At 37.1% G+C, this 24,495-nt stretch overlaps 1 protein-coding gene across 1 annotated transcript in view; it reads right to left on the bottom strand.

Moving 5' to 3' along the window:
* FTO (fat mass and obesity associated) overlaps nucleotides 1–23,066 on the bottom strand; it is a gene marked incomplete at its 3' end in the record, with an annotated part of 69,356 nt that extends 46,290 nt beyond the window's left edge. Inside the window, exons 1-5 of the mRNA XM_010179953.1 lie at nucleotides 23,061–23,066; nucleotides 20,796–20,798; nucleotides 20,601–20,678; nucleotides 14,403–15,060; nucleotides 5,495–5,638 (exon numbers count right to left, since the gene is read on the bottom strand). Coding sequence (XP_010178255.1) covers nucleotides 5,495–5,638; nucleotides 14,403–14,640 — 382 coding nt within the window. The remainder of the gene's footprint in view (nucleotides 1–5,494; nucleotides 5,639–14,402; nucleotides 15,061–20,600; nucleotides 20,679–20,795; nucleotides 20,799–23,060) is intronic.
* Between the last annotated feature and the right edge of the window lie 1,429 nt (nucleotides 23,067–24,495).

The following is a 24,495-nucleotide window of genomic DNA, read 5'->3' as shown; positions in this document are numbered from 1 at the left end:
GCAATTAACTGACTACTAGGTAAAGGTAAGAGAGAAATTTCGAAAATTGGACTACAATTCTCTGCTTGCATGACTGTTCCCATCCCAAAATGCTGTCACTGGCATAGACTATTTTTCTGAAGTCTGATCAGGCTTTTTGCTTCTTTATAAATATTAAGACACTACACATTATCCAAATTTAAAAATAGTAATCGCAGAAAACAATCAAGAAAAACTAATGAAGTCTAACGCATGCTAGAGTGTTATCCTGACCAAAGAGCATTTCCTCAATCAAAGCCTATAGTTACCAGCATTCAGAAGAGAGCATTGTGTCACCAGTCACTGGGCAACTGTAGGTGACTACTTGTATTTCAGGCTGTGTAACGCGTAAACCATCTTCCTCAAATTACTGACAATGCTATAAAGGCTTGCTGGCATTCAAAGGAACACAGCTTGCTTGATAACAGACACTTGGTGTCTAAATATTGGAAAAAATAACTTCAATTTTCTGTCACAGCTAGAGCACTCAGGAAACAAACTATTTCCTGCATACATGTATATGGCTAAATCCGTATTTCTTTTAAATGGATTGTTTTATTCTTTTATTTGTACTGTCTTCTGCCTGCCACCTCCCAATGAATCACCTACCACCTTATCGCCAGATCCCATTATAGAGCTAGCATAGCTGAGGCAAGATTTATTGAAAGAAATTTATCACATGTATGGTCGTGTACAGGTGGCCAAAGCCATCTTGGAAAACAAAGGTGCCAACTCAAAGTCTGTTTAAATAATTTGGAGGTCAGATTTTGACTTTATAGATGAAGCACTAAAAAGTTGTAAGAATACCCATCTCACTGCAGACTATTAACGATGTAACAATTACAAGGAAGAAAGGGAATTAATTCTTAGCCAATCCTTACCAAAAGGAGTAGGGACTAAAGGCCCCAAACTTATTACTTCTAGGTAAAGTACTTCCAAGGAAAACACAAACCACAATGGAAAATGCTCTCAGAATGAGCAACATGGGTTAATATCATCTTTTCTATCTTCTTTCAAATGCTCTTCCTGAACTTTTCAGACAGTTGGCTTCCTGACATCTATTTCATGAAGCAGATAAAAGGTACAGTGGGGTTTAAAGCACTGGCAAAAGCTTTGATATTCTAAACGCCACACGTATCTACAAGAAAAAGTGAAATGGACTTGTGCTCTTAGTTTTCTTAACTACCATAAACAAATAAACAATTTTCTTTTTAAAGATATTACAGTGCACTCAAAAAATGGCACTTTTTAAAAAAGACTTATTTTCAAAAAGCACTAAAATGGTTTTCCACCATTTCCAATCCTACTTGTATCCAAATGCACACAATGCTTCAACAGGAGAAAACCTAACCACACTAATTTTACTGTAGGTGTGTCAACAAAAGCTACCAGGAAGGTGCCTCTCCTTCCCCAGGATATTACGGATCAATGGAATGGTACTTTGATAGCAGAAAGCTAGAGGAATGATCTGTCAGTAATTAAGAGATATTTTTAGCTTTTAAATGAGAAGAATGTGCACAAACAAAAGAAAGAACTGGGAAAAAAAAGATGTCTGGGATTTGCCAAAATTCATGATCAAAGTTTGGTAATGAAAAATACGTTTCTGAGGTTCGAAGTCTTAATAATCAAGGAATATAGCATTTGGATTAAATGTGGACTCAATAATAATAAAAAAAAAGGTTAAAAAACTCCAACACATTCAAGATGCTAGAGAGCAAAGAGGGTTCAAGTTAGTTTGTGGAAATAGAAGCAGATTAAATATCTAGAAATAGTTTAACAAGCCACTATCTACATGTGGAAGTGTTTCCATTAAACACTTATCTTTAACCACAAGCCAACCTCTGCAATGTGTGCACTCTACTTCTGTTGGTTATGAAAACAGTTTTTGGTGCTTCTTGAACTCTAATCTGCTGAGGGTGGGGAGTGGTATAAGATTCCAAGTTCATCTTCATGCTGTTTTAAAACCCTAACCTTCAAGCAAGAGCTTGATCTATGGGAAACAGCTGCAGAAAAGTAAATCTCCCTTTGAAAAAGACCAGAATGTATTTTTGTTAAGTAAGTTTTGAATTCATGGTAGGAAAATTAGTGAAAATTGTAAATCTGCTTGCAAATCTGGTCATGTCTAACTCAAAGATTAGGGGAAAGATTCCAATTTAATAGTAAGACCATGACAGCCCTGGTTAGCCATGCTCTAGGACAGAGCAGATGGGGCCCTCCGCTCACCTCCACGCGTTTTGGATTTATTGCATGCACCCAACACGTTTCAAATTAGACACCCCTTGACTGTGTACTTGAGACAGCAGGGTTCAGTACGCACTTCCTCTGCAGACCAATATATTATTCTAAATTGAGCTAAAGTGTTTCCGTTTCATGAGTGATATAAAGTTCAGATTAGAATTTGTAGGCAGCGGATTTGCAGTCATTTACCAGATCTTTTTCTACATATCAAGAATAGTAAGCCATAAACAAAAAACCAAACCACAAAACACCTGTCTTACTGAAAGTCATGCTAGATTTTGATTGGTTTTGTTTTAACAAAATACATTCATACTATTGTAACAGCTGACTTGAAGAATGGATTCGATCACCTCATATTTAGTACTAACATTCATTTAAATTATGATTTATGATTTCATCTGAAGAGGACTGCTAAGAATGCAGGCGTAAATTTGTATTTTAAGACTGCATTTTACTAAAATTCTACCCAGAAAACCAAAAAATATTTTAAAGCCAATGAAGAAAGGATTATAGACACTAAATGTCTACTAGAAATGCTAAAAACCACCCCAATCTATTTGTTACTTTGAAATACCCACTGATAAGGAGTTACAAGTTACTGGAATTGCACATTACTACGAGAAATATGACAGTTCCACTTTTTTAATGTAAGATTTGTGTGCACAATATTGGGAAATAGTTGGGGTACAGGAATTGATAGGACCTGACTTTTAACGGTGAGCAACATACACAATTGGACTTTTCAGTGTTTTACAGTATTCACATAAAGCAGTGCACCATGTTCACAACTGGAAGAACAGACCCACAGAGCTGCTAAGTTTTTTTGCTGTAGTTGGATGAATCAATGAAAGACAGAAGAAGTTCAAGTCCTACCAGTCAGTCTCTACATCAACAGCTACTACTAGCTGCAGTACTTAACGTCGTATTTTCTAGATGTCTTGCATACTGCTGCCACACCTTTTAAAAAAAAGCCAGCAAGAAGATTCTGCTCAGTGAAATGAAGTTCTGGAATATATGATGTATAAATACACAAGATAAATGAATCTAAAATTGGCTTCTTTATTGTCACATTATTTTTTATACAGAGTTTTCACATTTTATCTTTTAGATGGCATCCTCAAGATGCCTCCTCTTAAAAGTCTGCTCAAAAAAAATCTCAACTAAAACTGTGTATGTCACTTATATTGTCTTTCACTTCAAGTGAAAACGATAAAAGGAGTTCTGCTGTACACAGAAACCTAATGAAAGGGCCAGTTTGAGAATACTCTCTCAGACTGTATAAAACAATAATTTTTTTAAGTAACTGAGGGAAAAAAAATACAAAGGCTATGGAACTAGAGAAGAGATTATCAAACACCTGGCCTACAGAGCTTCTATCTGCAGCTCTCCACAAAGTATTAATAAGAAAGGGGTTTACACATCATTTTCAAAAGAATGTTTGATATATCCTTTGTTTCCATCTAAACATGATCATGGTCTTGTATGTTAAATAAACTAACTTTCTGACTTGCCCTTCATATAGCATCCACGATGATACTTTAGTTACTGTATATAAATTCCATCGGAAAATAAATGTCCCTATGACTTGGTAACTCAGCCAACTACAACCTACAGTATTTTGCAGTAAAAATACCGAAGTTCAACCCCTTTTTTATTAACTGCCCTCTGAATCTGTTGCCCAGCAAAGCTGTGTATGCACAAACTATCCAGCCAGGAAGGACTAGATAAGAAGTTTACTTGATGCCCAAACTGCTATGCACCAAAAATACATTAATAATTCCCCTTCTAGGAATGTTTAGCTGCCACTTAAACTTCACTTTCATATGAGAAATGCCTCCGTTTTCCTCCAAGCTGCTACTCCATATCCTCGCAAATACAGGAAAGGGAGGCACATCCACATCACTGTGCCAAAGGATCTCACATCTTAACACTTGATCTGAACGTATTTAAGTGCACACACAGTCCAGTTCTTTTACACAAGATACTTCATTGATGGCAGCGCACAGGATATGATAAGGTAATTAATAAACAAAGAGCAGTAGATGTTTTATAAGATTGCCCACAGATGTACAGCTTGTAGTAAGTAATCTGTTTTCACATCTGTTGGAAGATGAAAAGTGAAAGGTAAAAGTGAAGAGACTGTTCAGCCCATCAAGTTGGCAGATCCAATGTCCATATGCCATGGAGTCTACCTTCCAAGCCACAAACACATCCACAGCGAACACTGCGAGTGCTCTCGCTCTTCGAGATGATGCCTGTCAAGTCACTAAACAGGCAAACATGATGTCGTCAGAAGCATTGCTCATGCTTTGAGTGCCATGATTCATAACTAAACTTGTTCAAACAGAAACAATAACCAAGAGAAACATAAGCCAAAAGAAAGTGACAGATTTTGTGCAAACAAGCCTTAGCCATGGTTCTTGCTTCATTTTTTTCAATGAAAAAAAAACCAAAACACTTTAGTGTATGAGCTCAGCTGCTCAAGTCAACTCAATTTAATTTTCTTTTATCAATTCTCTACACTTAAGACACTGAGACTCACTCCTGGAGTATGGCACCTCTATTCATTATGATCTTAGTATAATCCCACTATTAGAAAATACTATGTCTGAAGATGGAAAAGTGTAGCAGGAGAGAAGTGTCATGTCTAAAACTGGTGATGAATAAAATATCCACAGATTGGTATAACGGCTGAAACTTCAAGAACCACAGCACCAGGAAGCTTTAAGACTGCTACAGTCACAGCTTACATAATCCATAGCCACTCCATAATTTAAACTCAAGAACATGATTTTCTGGTTTTGTTGAACATAAGCGACAGATGCTCACAGTTACACAGTAAAACTGCATTAAGAATAGCAAAAGAAATCAGCATCTACAAATACAAGGGTGGGACAGATATTGCTCAACTTCTCACAGGATCTGGGGAAATTCTGCTTATAGCCTGAAGCCTGACTTGGACTTGCAATTCTGACTGTACAACAGACAGAAAAGGCTCAAAAAGAATATTTCCTTTCTTAGCTGTGAAGTGAAAGAAATATTAGGGGAAAAATGTTCCCCAAAATATGCTGAAAGCAGACAGGGTAGGAGGAATTTATTATACACTCTAGCCAGATTTCATGGCTTTCTGAATAAGGAAAGTCCTAACTGAAAGGAAGCTATGATAATTTATACTAAAATAAGTGTCATTTATCCTGTTTTCAACAGAATGTTCACCTTCTTAGCCCTTGAAAATTACCAATCATCAAGTAGAAGTCTCCTTGGTGAAGTGGTATTGCTAATCCAGGTGTTTCTATGTCCCATGCTACCTTCAGGCCTACGTGCCAAACAGCTGGGTCTCTTCCCTCCGGTTTTTGTTCATTACCTCCTTCCACGGCTGAACCTTTAAAGAGAGAAAGGGAAAAACACCACAAAGACAACAGACAAGGTGAGACCCATAAAATACAAAATCTGGACTAACAATACAGCCTTAACCATACTCCACATTGATACAATCTTAATAGGGTTAAACTTTCTATAATATCCATTTGATATCATCACCATCTCCAATTTCAAAGGTACGTAATAGGTAAAGAAAAAAAGCCAGATGAGAAAAAGAATTTTTTGCAACCAACTTTACTATGACAAAAACTTCATGTTACCTACAAAGTAAAGGCAAACCAAGGTAAAGCTTGTAATGGACTGAAGCTTTTCTAAAGTTCTCGAGTAGGTGTAATAGGAGTTTGAGTTAATCTGCACTACTTTACATTGCTGAAACTATAAGCATAGAAGAAAAACAGAAAACAATGCGGCAACAGTGATATTAAAATAGATAACTTCTGAAAGGCTTTCAAGTCATAAACTGCCAAAGCATTTTACGAACAATTTCATTTGCTTCCATACTTGCAATTTCACCAAATCATAAACTGAAGCGAAGCAAGGTGAAATAACGGGCACAAACACAATCTAGATCAACGAGGTTGAGCGAATCTTGGAAACGTATCTGTCACCCTCTTCTCAGAATTATTAGTCAAACATGCCAGATAACATGTGCAAGAGCCAACAAAGCTTCAATACATTTGTCACAACGTTTTTCTTATCATTAAGCAACATGAATGTGTTGTGCTTGGGGAAAAAAATAATCCACTGCATAGAAATAGTATTTGGAGCTTAATCCCTCAGAACTATTTTCATAAGCTTACTTCACTGCAGTATAAATTGAAAGATACAGTCAGCATTTATAACAAGGTATTGGGAGCTATGGCATAACAGTTTTACAGCTAAAGTAACAGAGCATTTTGACAGAGGGAGGATGAAGTTTTAATAAGCACTTGGCACAGAACAGGAGTGAACAGTTAGCAATCGGCCACTATACACCATGCCTAATTATTGCTTCTGAGTTAGTAACAGTGTGTGTGCTGTTCCCCAGTCATTTCAAATGTGCTTTCATGTAACAGTTTTTAAAATTTTTGCCTTCATTTAATTCTAGAATAAAAACACTAAAATAAAGATTTCTAACCTCTTATAATATGCGCACATCAAAGGTGCCCTTGAACTCACACTTGCAATATATTCAAGTCATTCATCACACATGGATACTGCAATGTTTGGTGAGTTGGGAGCAGCCGATAACGATTAATAAATGGTCTTCCTTTTCTATGTCAATTAAATACTGGCTAAATTCAGGAAACAGAGAGGCAAAACCTTTAAAAAAGCCCAACTGAAGTTCTTAGTTAAAAATCCTACGGTAAATTCAGTCGCCGTATTCCCTCCCTTCACTGCTGCAGTTCTCATCCAGCTGAGGCTTTGGCTCAGGAGCAGCTCTAGGCCTTTCTATCAGGGAGCACACAAATGAGAAAACAAGAGCTAGCAAATACTCAGAAAAATCAATACTAAAGTCTTCAAGGGGCTTTCATATTTTCTGCCCTGTTCAGATAAATCGTAACTTAATTTAAGAAAAATGTTTTCTGAAAACTGCAAATAGGATGGCTTTCAAGGCATTTTTAATGCAATACATCATGGATATTATAAAAAGAGGTAACCTTTCTGGGTTAACTCTCTCTCTCTTATGCTGCTTTCCCATTCACTTTGGCAGCAGCACTGTTCACAATATGGCACCAATAAAATATAGAACTACAATCAGAGACAGCAATTTCAATCAAAGTTTCCTGGGGTCTCCTCATAAATCCAGCACCTTTGGAATGTGCTCGTTAAAATGACTTATTTTTTGCAGTTTGATAAATTTTTTATTGCTTAAGTACAGAGTTCAACTGTAACTCACAGTCTCCTTTTCTCTATATTCTCAATTATTGCACCTTATAATTATCAGCAGCAATTGAAACTGATTGCTCCTACCATGTTATTTTGGTAACAAATGGAAGCAAGCTGCTACTCGCTTTTAAATGCAAACTATTCTGAAAGTGAGAGCAAGGGGAAAAAAAGACACCTTTAATTTTGTGGTATATCTCTAGGTAACACTGAAAAACTTGCATTAAAAGAAGTTATTAAATTCTGTATGTCACACCTCAAGCATGACTGAACGCTGTATATTCATCGATATAATTACAGTTCCCATGTAAGTGAAAACATTTGGATGCATCTAAACCATAGGTATTTGAGAGTAAATCATCTGGATCTTGCACATATACAGCACCTTGAGAACATGCATTTATTTCGGGGTAGACCATACAGAAATGGTCGATGGCAGTATTTAAAAGAGAATAAAACTATCTGCAAATTTGAATTTTGTTAATTAAAAATTTATACAATTTGGCCTGTAAGAAACGTTTCCGCTCGCATCCCAAATTAAATGGTGCAACCAGGTAACAAGATCACCATAACATAATAACACCTCATTAAACCTGTAATTAAGGTAGAAGCATGGAAGAGAGAACGCAGCTGCAGAAAACTGGCCACAACTTCACATTGCTAACTAGACAGCTCAGATTCCAGACACATTCCAGCTCTAAGACCCAATCTTACCAGCAGTGGGTCATGGCTAGGTTCAGAACAACATGCAACTTGTTTTCCTGGACCTAGCTTGGTTATTGTTCCACAGCATAGGAAGTAGAAGAAACCTTGAAAGGTTTCTTGGCTACTCGGTATCAAAATCTTCAGGAGGAGTTTGAGAGTTTTTTGATACTATGAAACTTAAAAGTAATCTTAAATCAAACGTGATTTCTTAGATGACAGAATCACTGCCAACACAGTGCTAAAAACAAGGACTGTAAACATCCACTTTGTCATTAAATCCAGCTGACCACTGCTAAACAGATACAGGAAAAATAACTTTTTTTTTTTTTCACAGCTCAATTTATTTTTCCAGAATTTAAGAATCTGGGTACGCGTTCAGCGATTAATGAACTATCTACATTATTAATGTCTTCTACAGCAATTTATATATGGTGTAAGCAAGAAGAGAAAAAAGCAGAGCGTGCTTTGCTTTTCAGCAGCTGGTGGGAAAGAACAAGTATCTACCCAGAGTTATTTCTTCCACCTTATTACTGAACAGCCACAGCACATGAGGTTAATCAAAGTGTCCCAACACTAACTTTTGCTTGCAACTCACATTCACAAAAAACAAACAGGAACATTGTGTCCAAATATATCAAGAACATAAGCGCTAAAATACAAACAGAATACTGCCATCCCTTCATTCTTGAAGGAGAGACTTTATTCAATCAAATCAGTGAGAGCATGGTTAAAAAAAACCCACAACACTTAACTCAAATGACAGTTTCTTTTTAGAAATCAGGGATTCAAATCTATTATAATAAGAGCAATGAGATCATTAAAAATTTGTGCTTCTCAGAATATAATTCCATCTGGCCAGAACATACAAGCTACAGAAGTGACCATTTCACTCACACACTCATTTCTTAAGTAATACATCTTTTTCTACATACCATTTTGCTTCTTTCAACAAGCAGTATTTCTACTACATTAGAAACCATTTAATGTAACTGATCTCATCCAGTACAAACATCTACTCCATGACTTTTATCCATTAAGCAGTACATAAAGAGGACTGAGATTTACTTCAATTCTGAACAACTTTTGTAGTTTCAGGATTTATTTTTTTTTAAACCTAGTGCAGAAACATACATCTGTAGTGAATCTCAAATATTTCTATTTACAATTATTGTAGAAGTGAAATAGCCATCGTTAGGTTTAGTGCTAGGATATTGCTCCTAACATTAGTGTGAAAAAATACAAACAGCATTTTACAAAGGAAACAAGCATACACATTGCTGCTATAACTGTAAGTTTGTTAAATCTTTCAACGTTACCTTGCCAGTGAACAAAGCCAGTTTATTATACAGCAAGTAGGCCTTACAGCAAGAAGACAAACAAGACAGTGTAAAGAACGTCGGGAAAATCACTTATCTAACCTCAGTTTGTGGGAAATCCAGACAGGAGAAAGATGGACACTTCCAGTGACTACATTATTTTCCATCTCCCGAAAGCTGGTAATTGAAACAAGTCTTTACTTCAAAGGACATCTTCAGAATCAACTAGTGCTCTGTTAAGCAATAAAACTTCCAACAAAACATACAAAGACCTGAGGGAAATCTCTTCATTAGGAAATTTTCATGGATAAAATCCAATTTTTGAAAGCCCCCTTATTCCACCAGTAGTTGGATTGCAATTCACTTTTATAAGTAGAGCAGGAAATAAAAATGGGTTACTAGCTTACTATATTAGAATCTCGAGCAAGTTTTTACCTTAATGCTCTCATGCAATACGGTATTTGTACGCTAAGGTGTTATTAAAAATCCCAAATTGGTCAAAGTTTGGGATTCCTTTTCCATGGTAAATTCTGAAAAGCAAATTAATTCTGAAAAGCGTGGTAGTAGAACTGAACAGACAGTCTGTAAGGTACTCAGTTCTGCACACACACCGTGACTGCCACTCGTGCACTTTCATGCAGGACGTACTTTAAAAGGAAATTTCCCAAACTTTTGTGTGGGCCTATTCTTATCACTTGATAACCTACTTGTAACCTAGTGTAATCCAATGCACTTTATTTTTGGGGGATTGGACTGGATGATCTTTTGAGGTCCCTTCCAATCCCTAACGTTCTGTGATTCTGCGATTCTGTGATTTTTAAGTAAATAAAACGAAACACTATTCAGATGAGCATTAAGCAAAGCATCTATCTTATTTTGTTGTTAGAAATGTAACTTATTTGAAGTTGCTTTGAAACACTGACACTGGAAACAAGAAAATAAGTCGTGATACCAATTAGAGCATCAGTTTGTTCTGATATCTTTATGTCTGCTCTCAAATTTCTTTTCTGGTATATTAAAAACTACTTCTATTCCAATTAATACTGATCAAAGTTTCAAACATTAAATTTTCATTATGGCATCAAACACTGAACAAGCAAACAAGAAAATAAAGCTGTTTCAATTACAGTAGTATCTGGTTTAATACTATTTAATCAAATAAGTAGGCACCAAATAAGTAATGATATAAAAACACAAATTAAAGTAAAAGGAAAACCATAACCTGAGTTGTTCATCTCTAAATGGTCCGACAAGCAGCTGCCATAACACAGCAAGACTGTTGGACTCCTAGGGCTCCTGCTGTTCAGAAGATGAAAACCTGAGGACTCCGTGTCTGTGGCAGGAGAGGTTGGTACCGGCCAGGAGGCTCTGGAAGCCCTAGCCTCGAGCTAGTTTGAACAAAAATCAACATGCTTCATTTGTGTTTGAGCTTCCCACAGAGTGTTTGTTTTCTCCTAGAAAATTACTAATCCATATAATCGCCTTCTAACAAAAAATTGTTCCATCCAAAAATTTCTGACCACCTCTACTCTTTTCATCATGTATTCTACAAAGATCATGTGACAGTCTTTATATGATACAGTGAGAATTCACTGCTAACTAAATGTTAAATTAATTACCGGAGTAAGTACTAATAAAAGATACTGGCATAAAAGGCAAATATGTTTATGGAAAGTGGGAAGAGGCCTTAAGATACAATTCTACAATGATTTAACAACAACCTTCAAAAAGATGTGGAGCTTCTTCATGCTTCACAGTCATGGGGAGCTTGCTAAGAGATACAGTAAATATTGTCAGGCTTTGTGAACTGTGGAAACCACCAACACATTGAAGTGATACGGAACTGGAAACAATATTATAAGCAGTAATAAGTGATTAACCACCCGCATTTGAAGGTTATAAACAGGAAATCAGAAGAGCAGAAAGACAGTCTCTTTATTTCTCTAAAATCAAGTAGATTAATTACTCCTCTTGGACATGCTGGGTAGAAAACTTCAACACACACCAGTATTCACCCTCCCTTTAACTACAGTGCCATATTCATAAACAATAAACAGGTTCCGTTTCCTCCAATTTATGAGTATGGCAATCATAAATACAGCTTCACTTTAGAGATACACAGTGACAACCACAACCTGAACACCCTCAGATGCGAGGGACCTGTTTTCCCATACAGGAGGTTTCCTCAGGATGCTCTGGAGCCATGTTGGGCACCTTAAACTCCCTCTGAAGTTCCTGAAATCAATTCGAACGATGCGCAAGAGCTACCAAGTGGAATTCAATCTTGTTCAGATTTAGATTCGAGTTCATAATTTTCTTCCCAACAAAAGCATCTTTTACACTATCCCTGGCTACACTGAGGTTTTAATATTGCCACCTCCTGCCAAGAGTTTTCCCTCCCCCCCAGTACATGGTAAAATTTCCATTTGATCAAAAAGTTTTGGGATCATTGCAAAAATACAAAGATTAAGTGGTAACTTTCATATTTTTTTTAAATGTAAATGATAGAATTATTCATTTCTTCACGGGAAAGCTCTTAGCTTTTTGAAATTTTCATGTCAATTTTTAAATTCTTCAGGAAAAAAAATTAAACTTTTAAGTAGAAATGTTTTATGAAAAAAGTCGTGTATGTGGTAAAAACATTAGATACATACAGATACGAAAATAATTCTTTGGTCTAAACAGATATCAAATATTTCTACCCTTCTCAACCAAATCTTGCATAGAATTTGCAGTGGTTTTAAAACAGCATAATTCTTACCTATCTATCTTGCTGAAAGAAACAAAATCAAGTGATGAGTTATGAATAAACATAGCAGCCTGCTTCTTTGTTAATTTATAGCTCACTGAGCTTTGCAAGTTTTACGTTAAAGTAAAAAGCTTTTAAGCATATTACAATAAATCATCATACACACTACTATTATTTCAAGTTCATGTTGATGTTTCTTTAAATTAAAATGTTACTGAAAAAATATTTCTCTACAGTACTACTGAAAACGCCAAGCAAACATTTACTGGACAAAAAATACCAATGTCTTTGCCAAATAGGACAGAAAAAAGTTAATGAACAAAACAACACTACTGCTGCTGAGGGATTCTCTTCTATTCAGTTTGCTAAGCCAGCTGATGTTTTATGTCCAGGAAAACGTAAATATGAAGATTTGAGTTGCACTTTAAGTAATGAAGTGACCCATGGCTTCAAAACTAATAACAAAACTAACAGGAGAATGCACAGGAACATATAAGCTGTCCTGGTTTTGCTGAGATAGAATCATAACCAGTTTTCTACTCAGGAAAGCTGCATTTCTGCAAAACCACAGCACTTGATTTAACGCATACCAAGTTGATAGGACACTTTGAGGTTTCAGCCGGCGCTGGTATGCAGCAATCGAGGGCTTTAGCAGTTGTGAGATCATCAGCTGCAGAAGCTGAGGGGAGCAAAAGCCAGGAGCTTTCCGGACATCTGACCAAGCTGGCCAACAGGATCATTCCATACCACAAATATCACACTCACTATAAACTGGGCAGTTTGCTGGGGACACCCTTTTCTGGTCACCATGCACAGAGGTCATTCTTTTCCCAAGGCCTGCTACTCCCCTGCTTTCACTGGAGCTGTTGTGTTGGCAACGTTTATTTTCCTTATCTAATATTCACTGCTGGAAGCATATGGCTCCTGACTTTTGTGTGAGCTTTATGTGATTATCATTATGTCACTATCATTGTTCTTCTTATTATTACAATTTATTATTAGTTTAGTTTCAGTAATTAAACTGTTTTTATCTCAACCCACCAGTGTTCTGACGTTCCTCCCCTAATCCTCTCCCTCACCCCACCATCACCTTGCCAGGTTGAACTATACGACACAGCTATTATTTTTACATCATGGTCTTTAGCCAAAACCTACGAAGTCAACACGAATTCTTCCCATGTTTTGAAGCAAACTTCACATGATTTTTGGAAGTACCAAAAACCTGTTGTGAATTATAAAACATAATGGAGCATTTCTAAATTCAAATCAAGCATCTAAATTCTAATTTTCTGTTTGTAAAACTGGAAGCCATTAAGAAAAAAATCCAAAGCTTTGTTCAAAAATTGTTAGGAAAAAAAATCAACAAAAATCCTCACGTGTGTTCTTAAATAAAGATAAAAATTGGAACGGTACTTTAAACTAAATAGGAAATATTTAATGACTATTCAATTACACTTTTTCCCCCCTAGTATTGCATTTAAATGTTTTTTAAGTAACTAAGAGCCCAGCCTACAAAGCCTGTCAGACAACAGGTCTTCTAACAGAAAACTTCCACCCTTCCCAACTACAGAAGTGTTGGCAAGTCCTCTGCAAAACATGCAATAGCACTACACAAAATGCTTAGACAAAATGTGCACACTTCCAAGTAGATATAGAAAAACCTTTTACACAAAACCAACCTAAAATGATCTTTCCAAAGAAAGAAGAGTGGTAAAATCAGCATTAAGCAGAAGCAAGTCTGTATATGATAAACAACACAATAATAGTAAGACTGTGGTCTCAACTACAATGAAACATTTTACAGGGTAGAAAATACACACCTGAAATGGGTCTTTAACAGATCTTGATTTCCTGGCTCTTAGTCAGGCAGTTAATCATACCAATTTTTAAATCTACTTAGAGAACACCTGATAAGCCACAGCTGCAGTAAGCACAGGTGTATTTTGTAGAGGTTTTAGTAGAAATGAAGATAGGGCTTAAATACAAACAGGACCACAACGTATTTAGAAGTGCATGACAAATCTTGACTAGCACGCGGGTGCGCTTATGCACGTGCACACCAGGAAACATGAAAGAGCTTCAGGGATTTAAGATACATCACTGGTCAACTCATCCCTCCCGTCACTCACCTTCACAGCTGTAACTGTACACTGCAACCGTCGACCTTGCCACCAGATTCTCATCATGGTGCCAGCTCACTGCCATGTTCCCCATTCCAAAATAAGGTTCTTGTTTCAAGTACGGCATTTGTTGTGGATCCATATAATTCAATAAAGTCACGTTATAAGATGTTCTGTTCTTTAGACTTGGGTAGTCATCCGCTAGTACACAACTGCTTTGATCCTTTGAAACAGACCCTTTCTCCATAAGGGAAGTAGCAAAATTTTGTTCCCTATCTATTACAGTAGTATCTTTAAAATCTTCGGTCTGAAACAAATTTTGTCCTTGTAATGCCTTGACTGCCTCGACATGCAAGTAGTCATTAAGTCTGATTAATGCTTTGCAAGCATCATGTATTTCTGGACTGCAATATTTTATATCATAACCTTCAGTAGGCCAAGGAACTGTAAATAATCTTGTGTTCAAGTACTTGTAAGTGCATCCTGGGTCTCCAATTAATAGACGAGACACTGGAGTAACAAAATCTTTTCTTTTGATTCTTACGAGATCTTGAAAGAAACAGTCGCATTTCCGCAAAGTCAGAAAGCCTTCTTGTACTGTTTGATGGAGCTCTTCAGGTACTGTATCAGATCTTCTGAAAATCAGCTTGGAATATTTGGTCTTCCACTAAAGGAGATTAAAAAAACCCCAACATATAACAATAAAAACAGCAAAATAAGTATGCCATCTACTACAAGTATTTAATGTATTAATGTAATATTTCATATACTGAAGAAACAACAAGGCTAAGTTAACAAGTCATCAAGCATGAGTCTAGAATACGGTGAAGACACAGATGCCAGTATTTGTTACTTTATTTTCTTATTCCAATATATTGCACAAACTGTAGACATGTACCAGTGGCTGTAACCAGAGAGTATCACCAGGAGAAGTCTCTAAATAAATAAATACGTCTGAGGATTCTGGCAGCAATCAATATGATGAATCTGTAGGTAATGCAACCTTTAAGTATACAAACAATAGAACATCAGGCAGCAAATGTGACTCCTTCATTGCAATGGCTGCAAAGACCATTCTGTCTCATTCTGATACCCACAATTCTAGAAGGCTACAAGACAAACTGAAATAGCTTTATGTAACAACAATTTTTAGGGCAAATACAACAAAATGCAAATGTAAATTTTCCAAAAAAAGCCAACATTCTGCTGCACTGCACCTGTATCTTCAGAACAGTCCTTCACATACTGGTCCTTTCTATATTCACGGTTTTTTAATGCATGCCAATTAGCTGTCCTATTTTATATAAAAGTTCCCCTTCTAGATAAAATTTCCAAACATATTTTCCGCCCCACATCCCCACCTGTAGAGTCCTTTTATCTCACAGCCTCTTCTGACCACACTGGTTCTGCTGTCAGGTGGAGTCCAGGCTCCAGCAGTACGTGGACACAGCAACTCTCAGTAAGGTATAATGCCACTAATAGGCAGTATCTTGCTTCGTATGCAAAATGCTTCCCACTCCAGGAAGGCTTGGATAATTTTAATTTGTTAATCAGGTTTTCTAAGGAAGCAAGTATCACACGATCACACTTTTTATCATTTGCCTGTAAATGTGCTTTAACTTCTGCTGAGACCATTTGGAAAACTGGACAAAGACTAGAGAATAAGTTCTTAAATAAAGTAAGTTCCTATGTATTTCATTAAAATTAATAGATAGAAGAAAAAAAGAAACTGATGCAAACTAGTGCCCTTAGCAAGGGAAAGGCTGCAGTGTGAGCCTATTGGGTATAAATCAGCATGTGTGAAGCTCCAAACTACTCTCTACATCTATTTTCCTGTTGTCCAGAAGTTAGTTCCTAGTCTAGGGAAAAGGCAGATACTGATGGTGCTGCAGGAAAGAACAAAATACAGATAAAGTGAAATCTGAAGGCATTAGGCAATGGGGCAAGAGTACACAGATGCAAGAAACTGATCTACCAAAACTTAATAACGTAATAGCTTATGCTCAAAGTGCTTTTAAGAACATATCAAAGCCACCAGCACAAAAGCATCACACTGACCTATGGTCCATCTGCGGGCTCATTCTGGCACAAATCAAAACCACTTTACTAGTATTATCTTCTTCCAAGTCAGATTTGAAGCTGCTTTTCAGGAAATGAATTTTAAAATCCAGAAAAGGTGTCTTTAAAAAACACAAGCCAGGCAGTAAGTCAGTGCTGCATGAAAAGAGTTAGACTTCTGCATCATAGCAAGTTGTTACCCTACAACACTGAAGAGGTGGCTTTATAGGATCATTAACTGCCACTCAAAAAGGGAATACAAAAGGAAGTCTATCTTAAAAATAATGACCATAATAAATCTTAATTTATGTATAAACCTTGCCACCATTTCTTGTGAATTTTTAAAGTGAAGCTAACCTCTTTCCTTCACACGTTCGTATAGTTTCCAACAACTCACTTCCTGGAGAGAAACAGGGGGGAAAAAACCCTGTAACAGTAACTACGGATAATAATAATTTCTGATAATAGTATTTATAGTAGATAACAGTATTTACATGCTTAACTTTCAATATCAAAGCTTGAAAATAGTCCCAGACAACTGCTTGAAGGTCTCTCTACAATCTCCAGCATAGAACACTGGATTCCAGCTTTCATTAAAAGATCTGAATATAAACTTGATAAATGCAGCTTGCCTGAGCTTGCCAAAAGCCTGAAACAATTCCTTCAGAGGTCCTGAACTGTCCCCTTTGCTTCAAGCAGTGCTTCAGATCTGTAGCCTTTGAACAGCACAGTGAAAAACTCCTTATAAAGAGTAACTACTGAAATCAGTAACTGCTAGTTGTAAGGTTTTACAAGTACAGGCTACAGTCAGGTGCATGGGTATAGGGTGATGGGAATCATAAGCAGTCTTTCACAATCACACATAATACTGAGAGAACATTGTATGTTGTGACATACAAAGATTATTACTGCATTATTTGTTTCATTATGCAAACGACACGGATAAAAGAGCCTCAACAGTTCTATATCATCTTAGTATTTCTTTAAATAATTCTGTACGTTGGACATACCCAGGTCAGGTTAACCAATAACCATCACATACACTACCAAGGCATATTTAAAAAGTCATTAGTACTATGTATTTTTAAACCATTTAATAAACTGGATTTCTGATATAAAGCGCTCACACGAAATTCCAAACAATTTTTACAAACAGGAGGAGGGAAATAACAATATGATGTAAAGGAACTAAATACCTGAAAACATGCACTAGAAAGAAAGTACACAGATTTTACAAAGGTAGCAACATCATATTCCCCCTGAACCACAGAGGTAATGCCTTCCACATTCTTGCTGCCAGCCAAGACAGAGGCATGTTACCTTTGGGTTGTGTTTTAATATCACATGCTTAGGAACTGTTTTATCATTAAGGTTTACACAGTATACTGATAATTCTACCTTTAAAAAAAAAACAAAACAAAAAAACCACCACCACCAAAAAAAACCAACAAACCACACACCAAAAAAACCCCAAAACAACCACCAAAACCAAACAAAACCCCTCCACACACAAAACCCAAACTAATATCTTAGAAAGCATCAGGAAGTGGAAACACATTTCTGACACATCACATGAAAACAGTTTGGTTGTCTTTAAATCTCCAGCCAGTCGTTGTGCTGTGTCCTACATAAGGAAAGCATTAGGAGATCAGAACACAGGGTCAAATCTGGGTTCACGCTGGACACCTTGTTTTGGGGGATGGGAAAGGGGGAGTAATGGTGTACTCTCTGTAACCAGGACAGCAAGTGTTGAAGGTCAGTTCGCTGTTTGCTCTAAAAGAGCCAGTATGTTACTGGCAATTGCAGGACACAAAACCAGCACATTTGATGCTCAATTCTTCATATGAATCTTACACGCATGACTTTAAATATATACATGTTTTAAAAATAAAGGTGGTAGTCCCCACAGAGAATAACCCTACAGGATGACCCAAGTGATAGAATAAAGTTAGAAACTGGCAACAAAGAACCCTGACAAGCAAACTGCCACTTACAACATGAAATGACCGTTTGTACTTCAAATATTTGTGAATTGCCTTGTTCAGAGACTTTTTCTTGTTCATAACTGGCTTTAAACATTACACTGCTGCAGCCTACAGTTTGGGGCCCATTCCTAAAATCCTTCCTCAGGCAACATGCACTGAAAGAGGATGTCAGTGAAGTTTTGCTTGTGAAGTAATTCCTTAGCTTTGTTCAGACTGTACATTTCTATACCTGACAAGATACTGTAGTTTTTTGCTTGCATCCCACCTAACCTTTCCAACACGTTCAAAGAACACTGCTTTATAAGGGGTGGATTCTTACAGGAGTAAGGCAGGTCTCTCCAGGGAAGACAGACCATAAAACTAAACCATATGTGATACTTTATTTTGGCAATTCGTTGTCCTCAAGCTCTCACCCATCTTTTCCTCTCCATCTGTAGCACATTTAAGCATCATGGACCTTGTAACATCCACAGCTGTGATTAAAGTAACATTTCATAACAACTGTAAGAATTTAAAAGGTGCTTATGATTATCACATATACTTAGAGATACTTAACATGCACGCAAGAACAACACAAAAAGTGTAATTCTAGATAATGCAAAAAGAAAGTATCTAAACTCTATCATCTTGTTCCCATTGCCTTCTGTATTTATGGGCTACTGAGAAAGTGAGATACCACTTGGGCAACCTTGGCTCCATCTTCTCTTTTCATGTCAGCTGCACGAGACTGTGGATTTACACAGATAGAAAAAAGATAGAAAAATACGCTGGGCAGAGCAGCTCTTGGCAGCAACAGACATGAAAAAAGAGAACAAACAGGAGGGGATGTAACAAGACTAGGAAGGAATAAAATGTAAGCTACCCGAGACTCAAAAGGAGAAAGAGCTTCTTCTTGAACCTCAGTTTAAGACTGAAAAGAATGTGTTTGGGTGTTGGGGTTCTTTCATAAAGAAAAATAAATAAATAAAAAAAATCAGTCTGTGAAGCTCTTCTATCCTTTTCCAGCTCTTCTAAACTTTTACTTGTCCTTACCTACAGAAGGGCGCTTTTGTTTTCATATTGTTATCCTTAGAGCTGTTAAAGACCCCAATCAAGAGCGTATTTCCACTCTGTAAGAACACAAAGAAAACCATGCTTTCCCTAAGCATCCTACAACCCAAAAGAAGAAGAGATTTCTCACTATCACAGTTGTGATCCCATGGCTAAACTAGAGTTTGACTTCCTGCTTCTGAGTCACAGTCCAGTACCTGACCCATAAAAGCATCTTTCCTCTTCTATAGCGTGATGTGTGCTTCACTTTCCTTGGCCTTGGAAGCCTGCAAAAGAGAAACTCATCCTTGCAGGGAGAGGCAGATCTATTTTTATGCTGCCATATACATCTTTGAGCCATACAAGAAAGGTGACAGGCCTGTAATGTAAGCATGCTTGCTGCAGCTGTTCAAACGACGACATTCTCTCTCATGCTTTTCATCCTACCATGTTCTGATTTGATCTGATTGAACCCTCAGTTCTTGCCATATGCTTTGTAGCTGACCTAAAATGATCCAGGATAGATGCAGAATAGTCTATTAATTTTTTGATACTCTTCCATACATTTGGTTTCCTAGTCATGTGGCTACTGGGTCTGGCTTTACTTTTATTTGGTTTCATTTGAGGTGGTTTCCACAGTTACTTCTGTAAGAAAAGCGTTAAGGGTTACTGACTGTTTAAAAGTAGAATTAAGCAAAAGAAATTCAAATGTCTATGTTATTATTTTCCCTCATTTGCCACAACTTGAGCTATAAAGACAGTTCTCTTCACAACTCGGGCGTGGGGGGGGGCAGGGTAAGCAAACCCAAAAAGCCTTAAAAGAATGGTGACATGTATTTTATTTAACAGTGCATAAGAAATCAATTCATTGCTACACGTGTTATGTGCTACTCAGGTACTGAGATGCAGGGCAAAATCTTAAAAATAAATGTAGTTCACGAAGTTTTCATTCCTGAATACCCCAATTCTAGAGGTCATATTTTGCTCCACTTGAAAGTACATTATCTTTATCAGCAATCAGGATACCTTTTTCATACCAGATTTCACAGTGCCTCTTTGAACAAAGATTTATTTGTTGTTCCGTGCAAACAGCCATTGCAGTTTAAAACAAGGACAGTTAAAAGAAATACGTTACCAACTGATGGAAATCAGCATCGGCTGGTGTCAGATATGGAAGTCTATTCTCTCCAAGTTCTTCTAGAAGCTTTCTTTTCTGTTTTGGAGGGGTAAAATTGAAAATGAAAATTAAACTCAGAACCAAGATAAGAACAGCCAAGTATAAAACTTGTATCTAAAAGACACAAACATGCGCCATTATTCCTCTAACTACCTTCTATTCTGGAAAATTAAATAAGGAAATAAGGATGCAAAAAATCCTCCTTTCCGATAACAAAGCAGTAATTCAGGTTAAGTAGTTTAGAGTATGTTGGTATTTGTCCTCCTAAATTCTTTTTTACAAAACCAGTTCTTGTTACACTGATAAAAATCCATTCCGAGGTCGTGTTCCTCAGAACTATGCCTACTCTGTACTCTAGCACCAATTTCTTATTTCTTTTTCATTTCATTCTGTAGTTCAACTTGTGGATCTATTAGGTACAAAGCTCATATCCCACTAAATGGCTCAATAAAATACTTTATTAAAACAATGTGAGGTATGCTCTACAAGGTTTCCTGAAACAAGCGTATGAAGGAAAAAGAGAACATCATCTACTGCATACTAAAACCCCTACAATCTGACAATATTTAAAATGCCATGCTCAGGACCTGCCACTGCAGGGACAGCCACAAATCTGGTTCAATGTTGAAAGAGTGCTAAAAACCAGCTGTGAAGAGCACGTTTTCTCTGCCTCCCTTGTCCTCTTAACTCCCTTTTCACTTCTGTTTTAGACTGAGGATATCTCCACTAATGTTTACTCAACACAACCACTAAGAATCTGCTAAGTTAAAGCCTGATTTTCCCCAGAATGCATTATTATTTTTATTAACAAAAATAAAACCTCTGTATGCATTATGCAAATAATTGTGCAGCGCGAGATCTGGAAACTTGCTTGAAACACGCCATCAGAGGTTTGGAATCAAACAATCCCAATCCAGGACGTGTTCACCCACATTTACCTACCCAGAGTCTAACTCAACACTACAGCTTAACAACAGTGTAAAAACTGGTCTAGAAAATACACTGTTTCCTTTATTTCTTCTATCTTTTAGTTTGCAAAGATGGTTTATTTACAAACTTCAATCATTAGCAAATATTTACGAATAAAAATGCACTCAAAGATCATAAAACTGTATCTGCCATAACGCTATCAGATCAGTCAAACTACAACAAGAGCAGGAAGTTCTCCTGCACTCCCTCTCTGCTGATCACCGACTCCTAAGCAGCCTGAGACTTGTGAACCAGCAATGTCATTTCACTAGGTCTCTGCCTTCTTTGGGGATAGGTTGTTGGTACATTGCCACGACCTCATTGGTGAAACCGAGCATGAAGTGACTTCAGCTGAAGGTCACAAAAAATGACATACTAATTTGATGCATATCCGAAAATAACACCGCTTCTCTATTACAAAAAGCTTGCTACGGTTTTGTTACATAAAATCACTGAAAACACTAGATTGGCTTTGTTATCTGTAAGATACACTGCAGGAAAAAACATAATGTATTTCAACACAGGCTCACATTTGTGGAAGGAGAAGGAAAAACAGAAAAGAGGTAGGAAGAAGAGAGGTTCTGACAATTTCTTTGTCAAGTACCAGCCTCTTGGCAAAAAGCACACAACATTAAAATGCACTCTTGTGTATAGGTAGTACAAGTTCCCATTTGATTGTCAGATCTGGCTAAGTGCCGCTCTTCAGCCTGATGTACAGACTAATACACACAGCTGGGTGGTATAACGCACTGCTCATCTCTTATGCAAGAGGCTGTCAGACAGATGTCAAAAACATCAAGCTACTCAAAAATACCTCCAAAAAGTTTAAAAATGAAAAAAAGGAAAAGCTGAGGATCTGGCTATACCAGCTGGCTGATGTGTAAGTGTAAGTATACTGCTACATAAGCATTGCTTATAGGCTCCTCCAACACATAAACCCCTAAGTAATAAAAAGTTGCCTTTACCGGAAGGTATCAAGCATCTTAAAAAGCCATTTTTTTAAATCTGATTTTTACATTTTAAAATTCACTACCAGTGCAGCAGTTTACTCGGGTACCAGTATTATATTTCTTACACTTTAAAAACCAATGTGAATTTTATATATCCATTAGCGATGCCGACACCACGCGCATCGTCATTGTGTCACCATGCGCTGCTCAAGAAGCCTTGTTAAGTGTTGTACTTGGGCCTTCAGACAGGAGAAAATCCCTGTAAATATCCTATTTTGTAGGCTGCTGGGAGTGTTAATGGATCTATTATATCTGACTCTCCTAACTGGAATGAATACCAGAAGCACTAATGCCATTTTTAGAGCATGCAATGAACTTACTGCAGACATTAACAATTTCTGCTCATTTATTAATTATAAGCAGGTTTACTAATGAGATGGTTACTTGTAAAATTCAGCAAGTGGAAGAATAACTGGAATCTCTCAATCACTATACACACCAGTTTTTTTTCCTAAGTTTCTTTATGTCAATATAAGGAATGAGTTGTAAGTTACAGAGCAGAAGTAATAGAAACACAGCTAATACACATCAAAGTCACAGGCAGAGACTCTGTAGTTATGTTACACACACATGGTTTGTTACTATCAAATTAAGTGTTATAAGGGAAAGATGGGACTTAATGACATTTTCTGGCCAAGAAGCGTGGCAGTGTAAACAGTTTTGCAGCTGTCATATTTCCCTGCAGGGTGTCAATACCATTCTCCAAAGGTTTCATTTCTTTCTTAATTGTAAGACAAAAGTACAATACCCAGGCTGCAAAGGCTTGTGAAGGCCTTAGTGCTTCCAATCAAGAATTCCCACTTAGTTTCATCATCACACAAGTCAGAACACAACAATCACTCTCCAATTCACAGATCCTTGTCCTGGCCGAAACAGCGCGGTATGAAAACTGGTTTTATCAAAACATCATGGAAATATTATTGAAATTAGTTCCGCCAACAAATTTCAGGCTGCAATGTCACAACCATTTCTAACACATAAAAACACTGACAACATTAAGAAGCAAAAGTCTGGGGTTTTCCCGCAGTCCTTAGCACAAAACACACTGAAGAACTTATGGAAGGAATCGCGTTTGTTAACACAAGGAGACTTAAGTCAATGCAAGTAGCATTCACCTCTAAAAACATAACCCTGTTTGCTGCCCTGCTCTCCTCCTGAATTTGAAGAAAGTGTCACAACACCAAGCAATCCCTCTGGACTTGCAGCAGCATCCCATACAGGTCCAAGACATGACAGATACAACAGTGCCTATGAAACACCTAAGGACATTAGCTTTTAGTTACACAACAGGAACTCACTCTGACGAGCAGTTAAAATCTATGCTTCATTCAAATTAGTAGACTGCCAAAAAACATTATGAACTCGCTATTCTGGAAATGCCCATCCCATTCCCTAAAAAAAGTGTTGTTTTTTTCAGGAAAGATGGTATTTTGAAACTTCCAACAGGCACGTTCCTGCTCTCTGAGGAGACACAAGCACCCTTTTTTTCGTCCCCTGATTACTGACTTTCACCAAATGACCAATCTTTTCACCCTAACAAGTTTTGCTAACTGTCCGCTCCAGCATTTGCACCTTTGATAACACTGACTCTGGACCACAACGAGTAAAACACAGGCACCTACGTTTTTCGGTTTGCAGTGCTTTTTCCACACATAAGAATGTACATTAAGGCTTGTGCTTCTCTTCCATCCTTTTTTTTATGATCAACTATAATAAAACATGGATTTCTTTCAAGTCATGCATGGAGAAAAGTGCTAGTGCTCTGAAGTGAGAGCTCAATGGCTTTATAAAGGAGGAAGATTAAATATATAGTAAAAATTTTGTGACACAAAAAGACCCCATATAGAAAAAAGCCACTGCTTTTATAGGAACTT

The sequence above is a fragment of the Mesitornis unicolor genome, unplaced genomic scaffold (assembly GCF_000695765.1).
Source record: "Mesitornis unicolor isolate BGI_N332 unplaced genomic scaffold, ASM69576v1 scaffold5212, whole genome shotgun sequence".
Classification (NCBI taxonomy): Eukaryota; Metazoa; Chordata; class Aves; order Mesitornithiformes; family Mesitornithidae; genus Mesitornis; species Mesitornis unicolor.
This window is presented reverse-complemented; position numbering and strand designations above follow the sequence as displayed.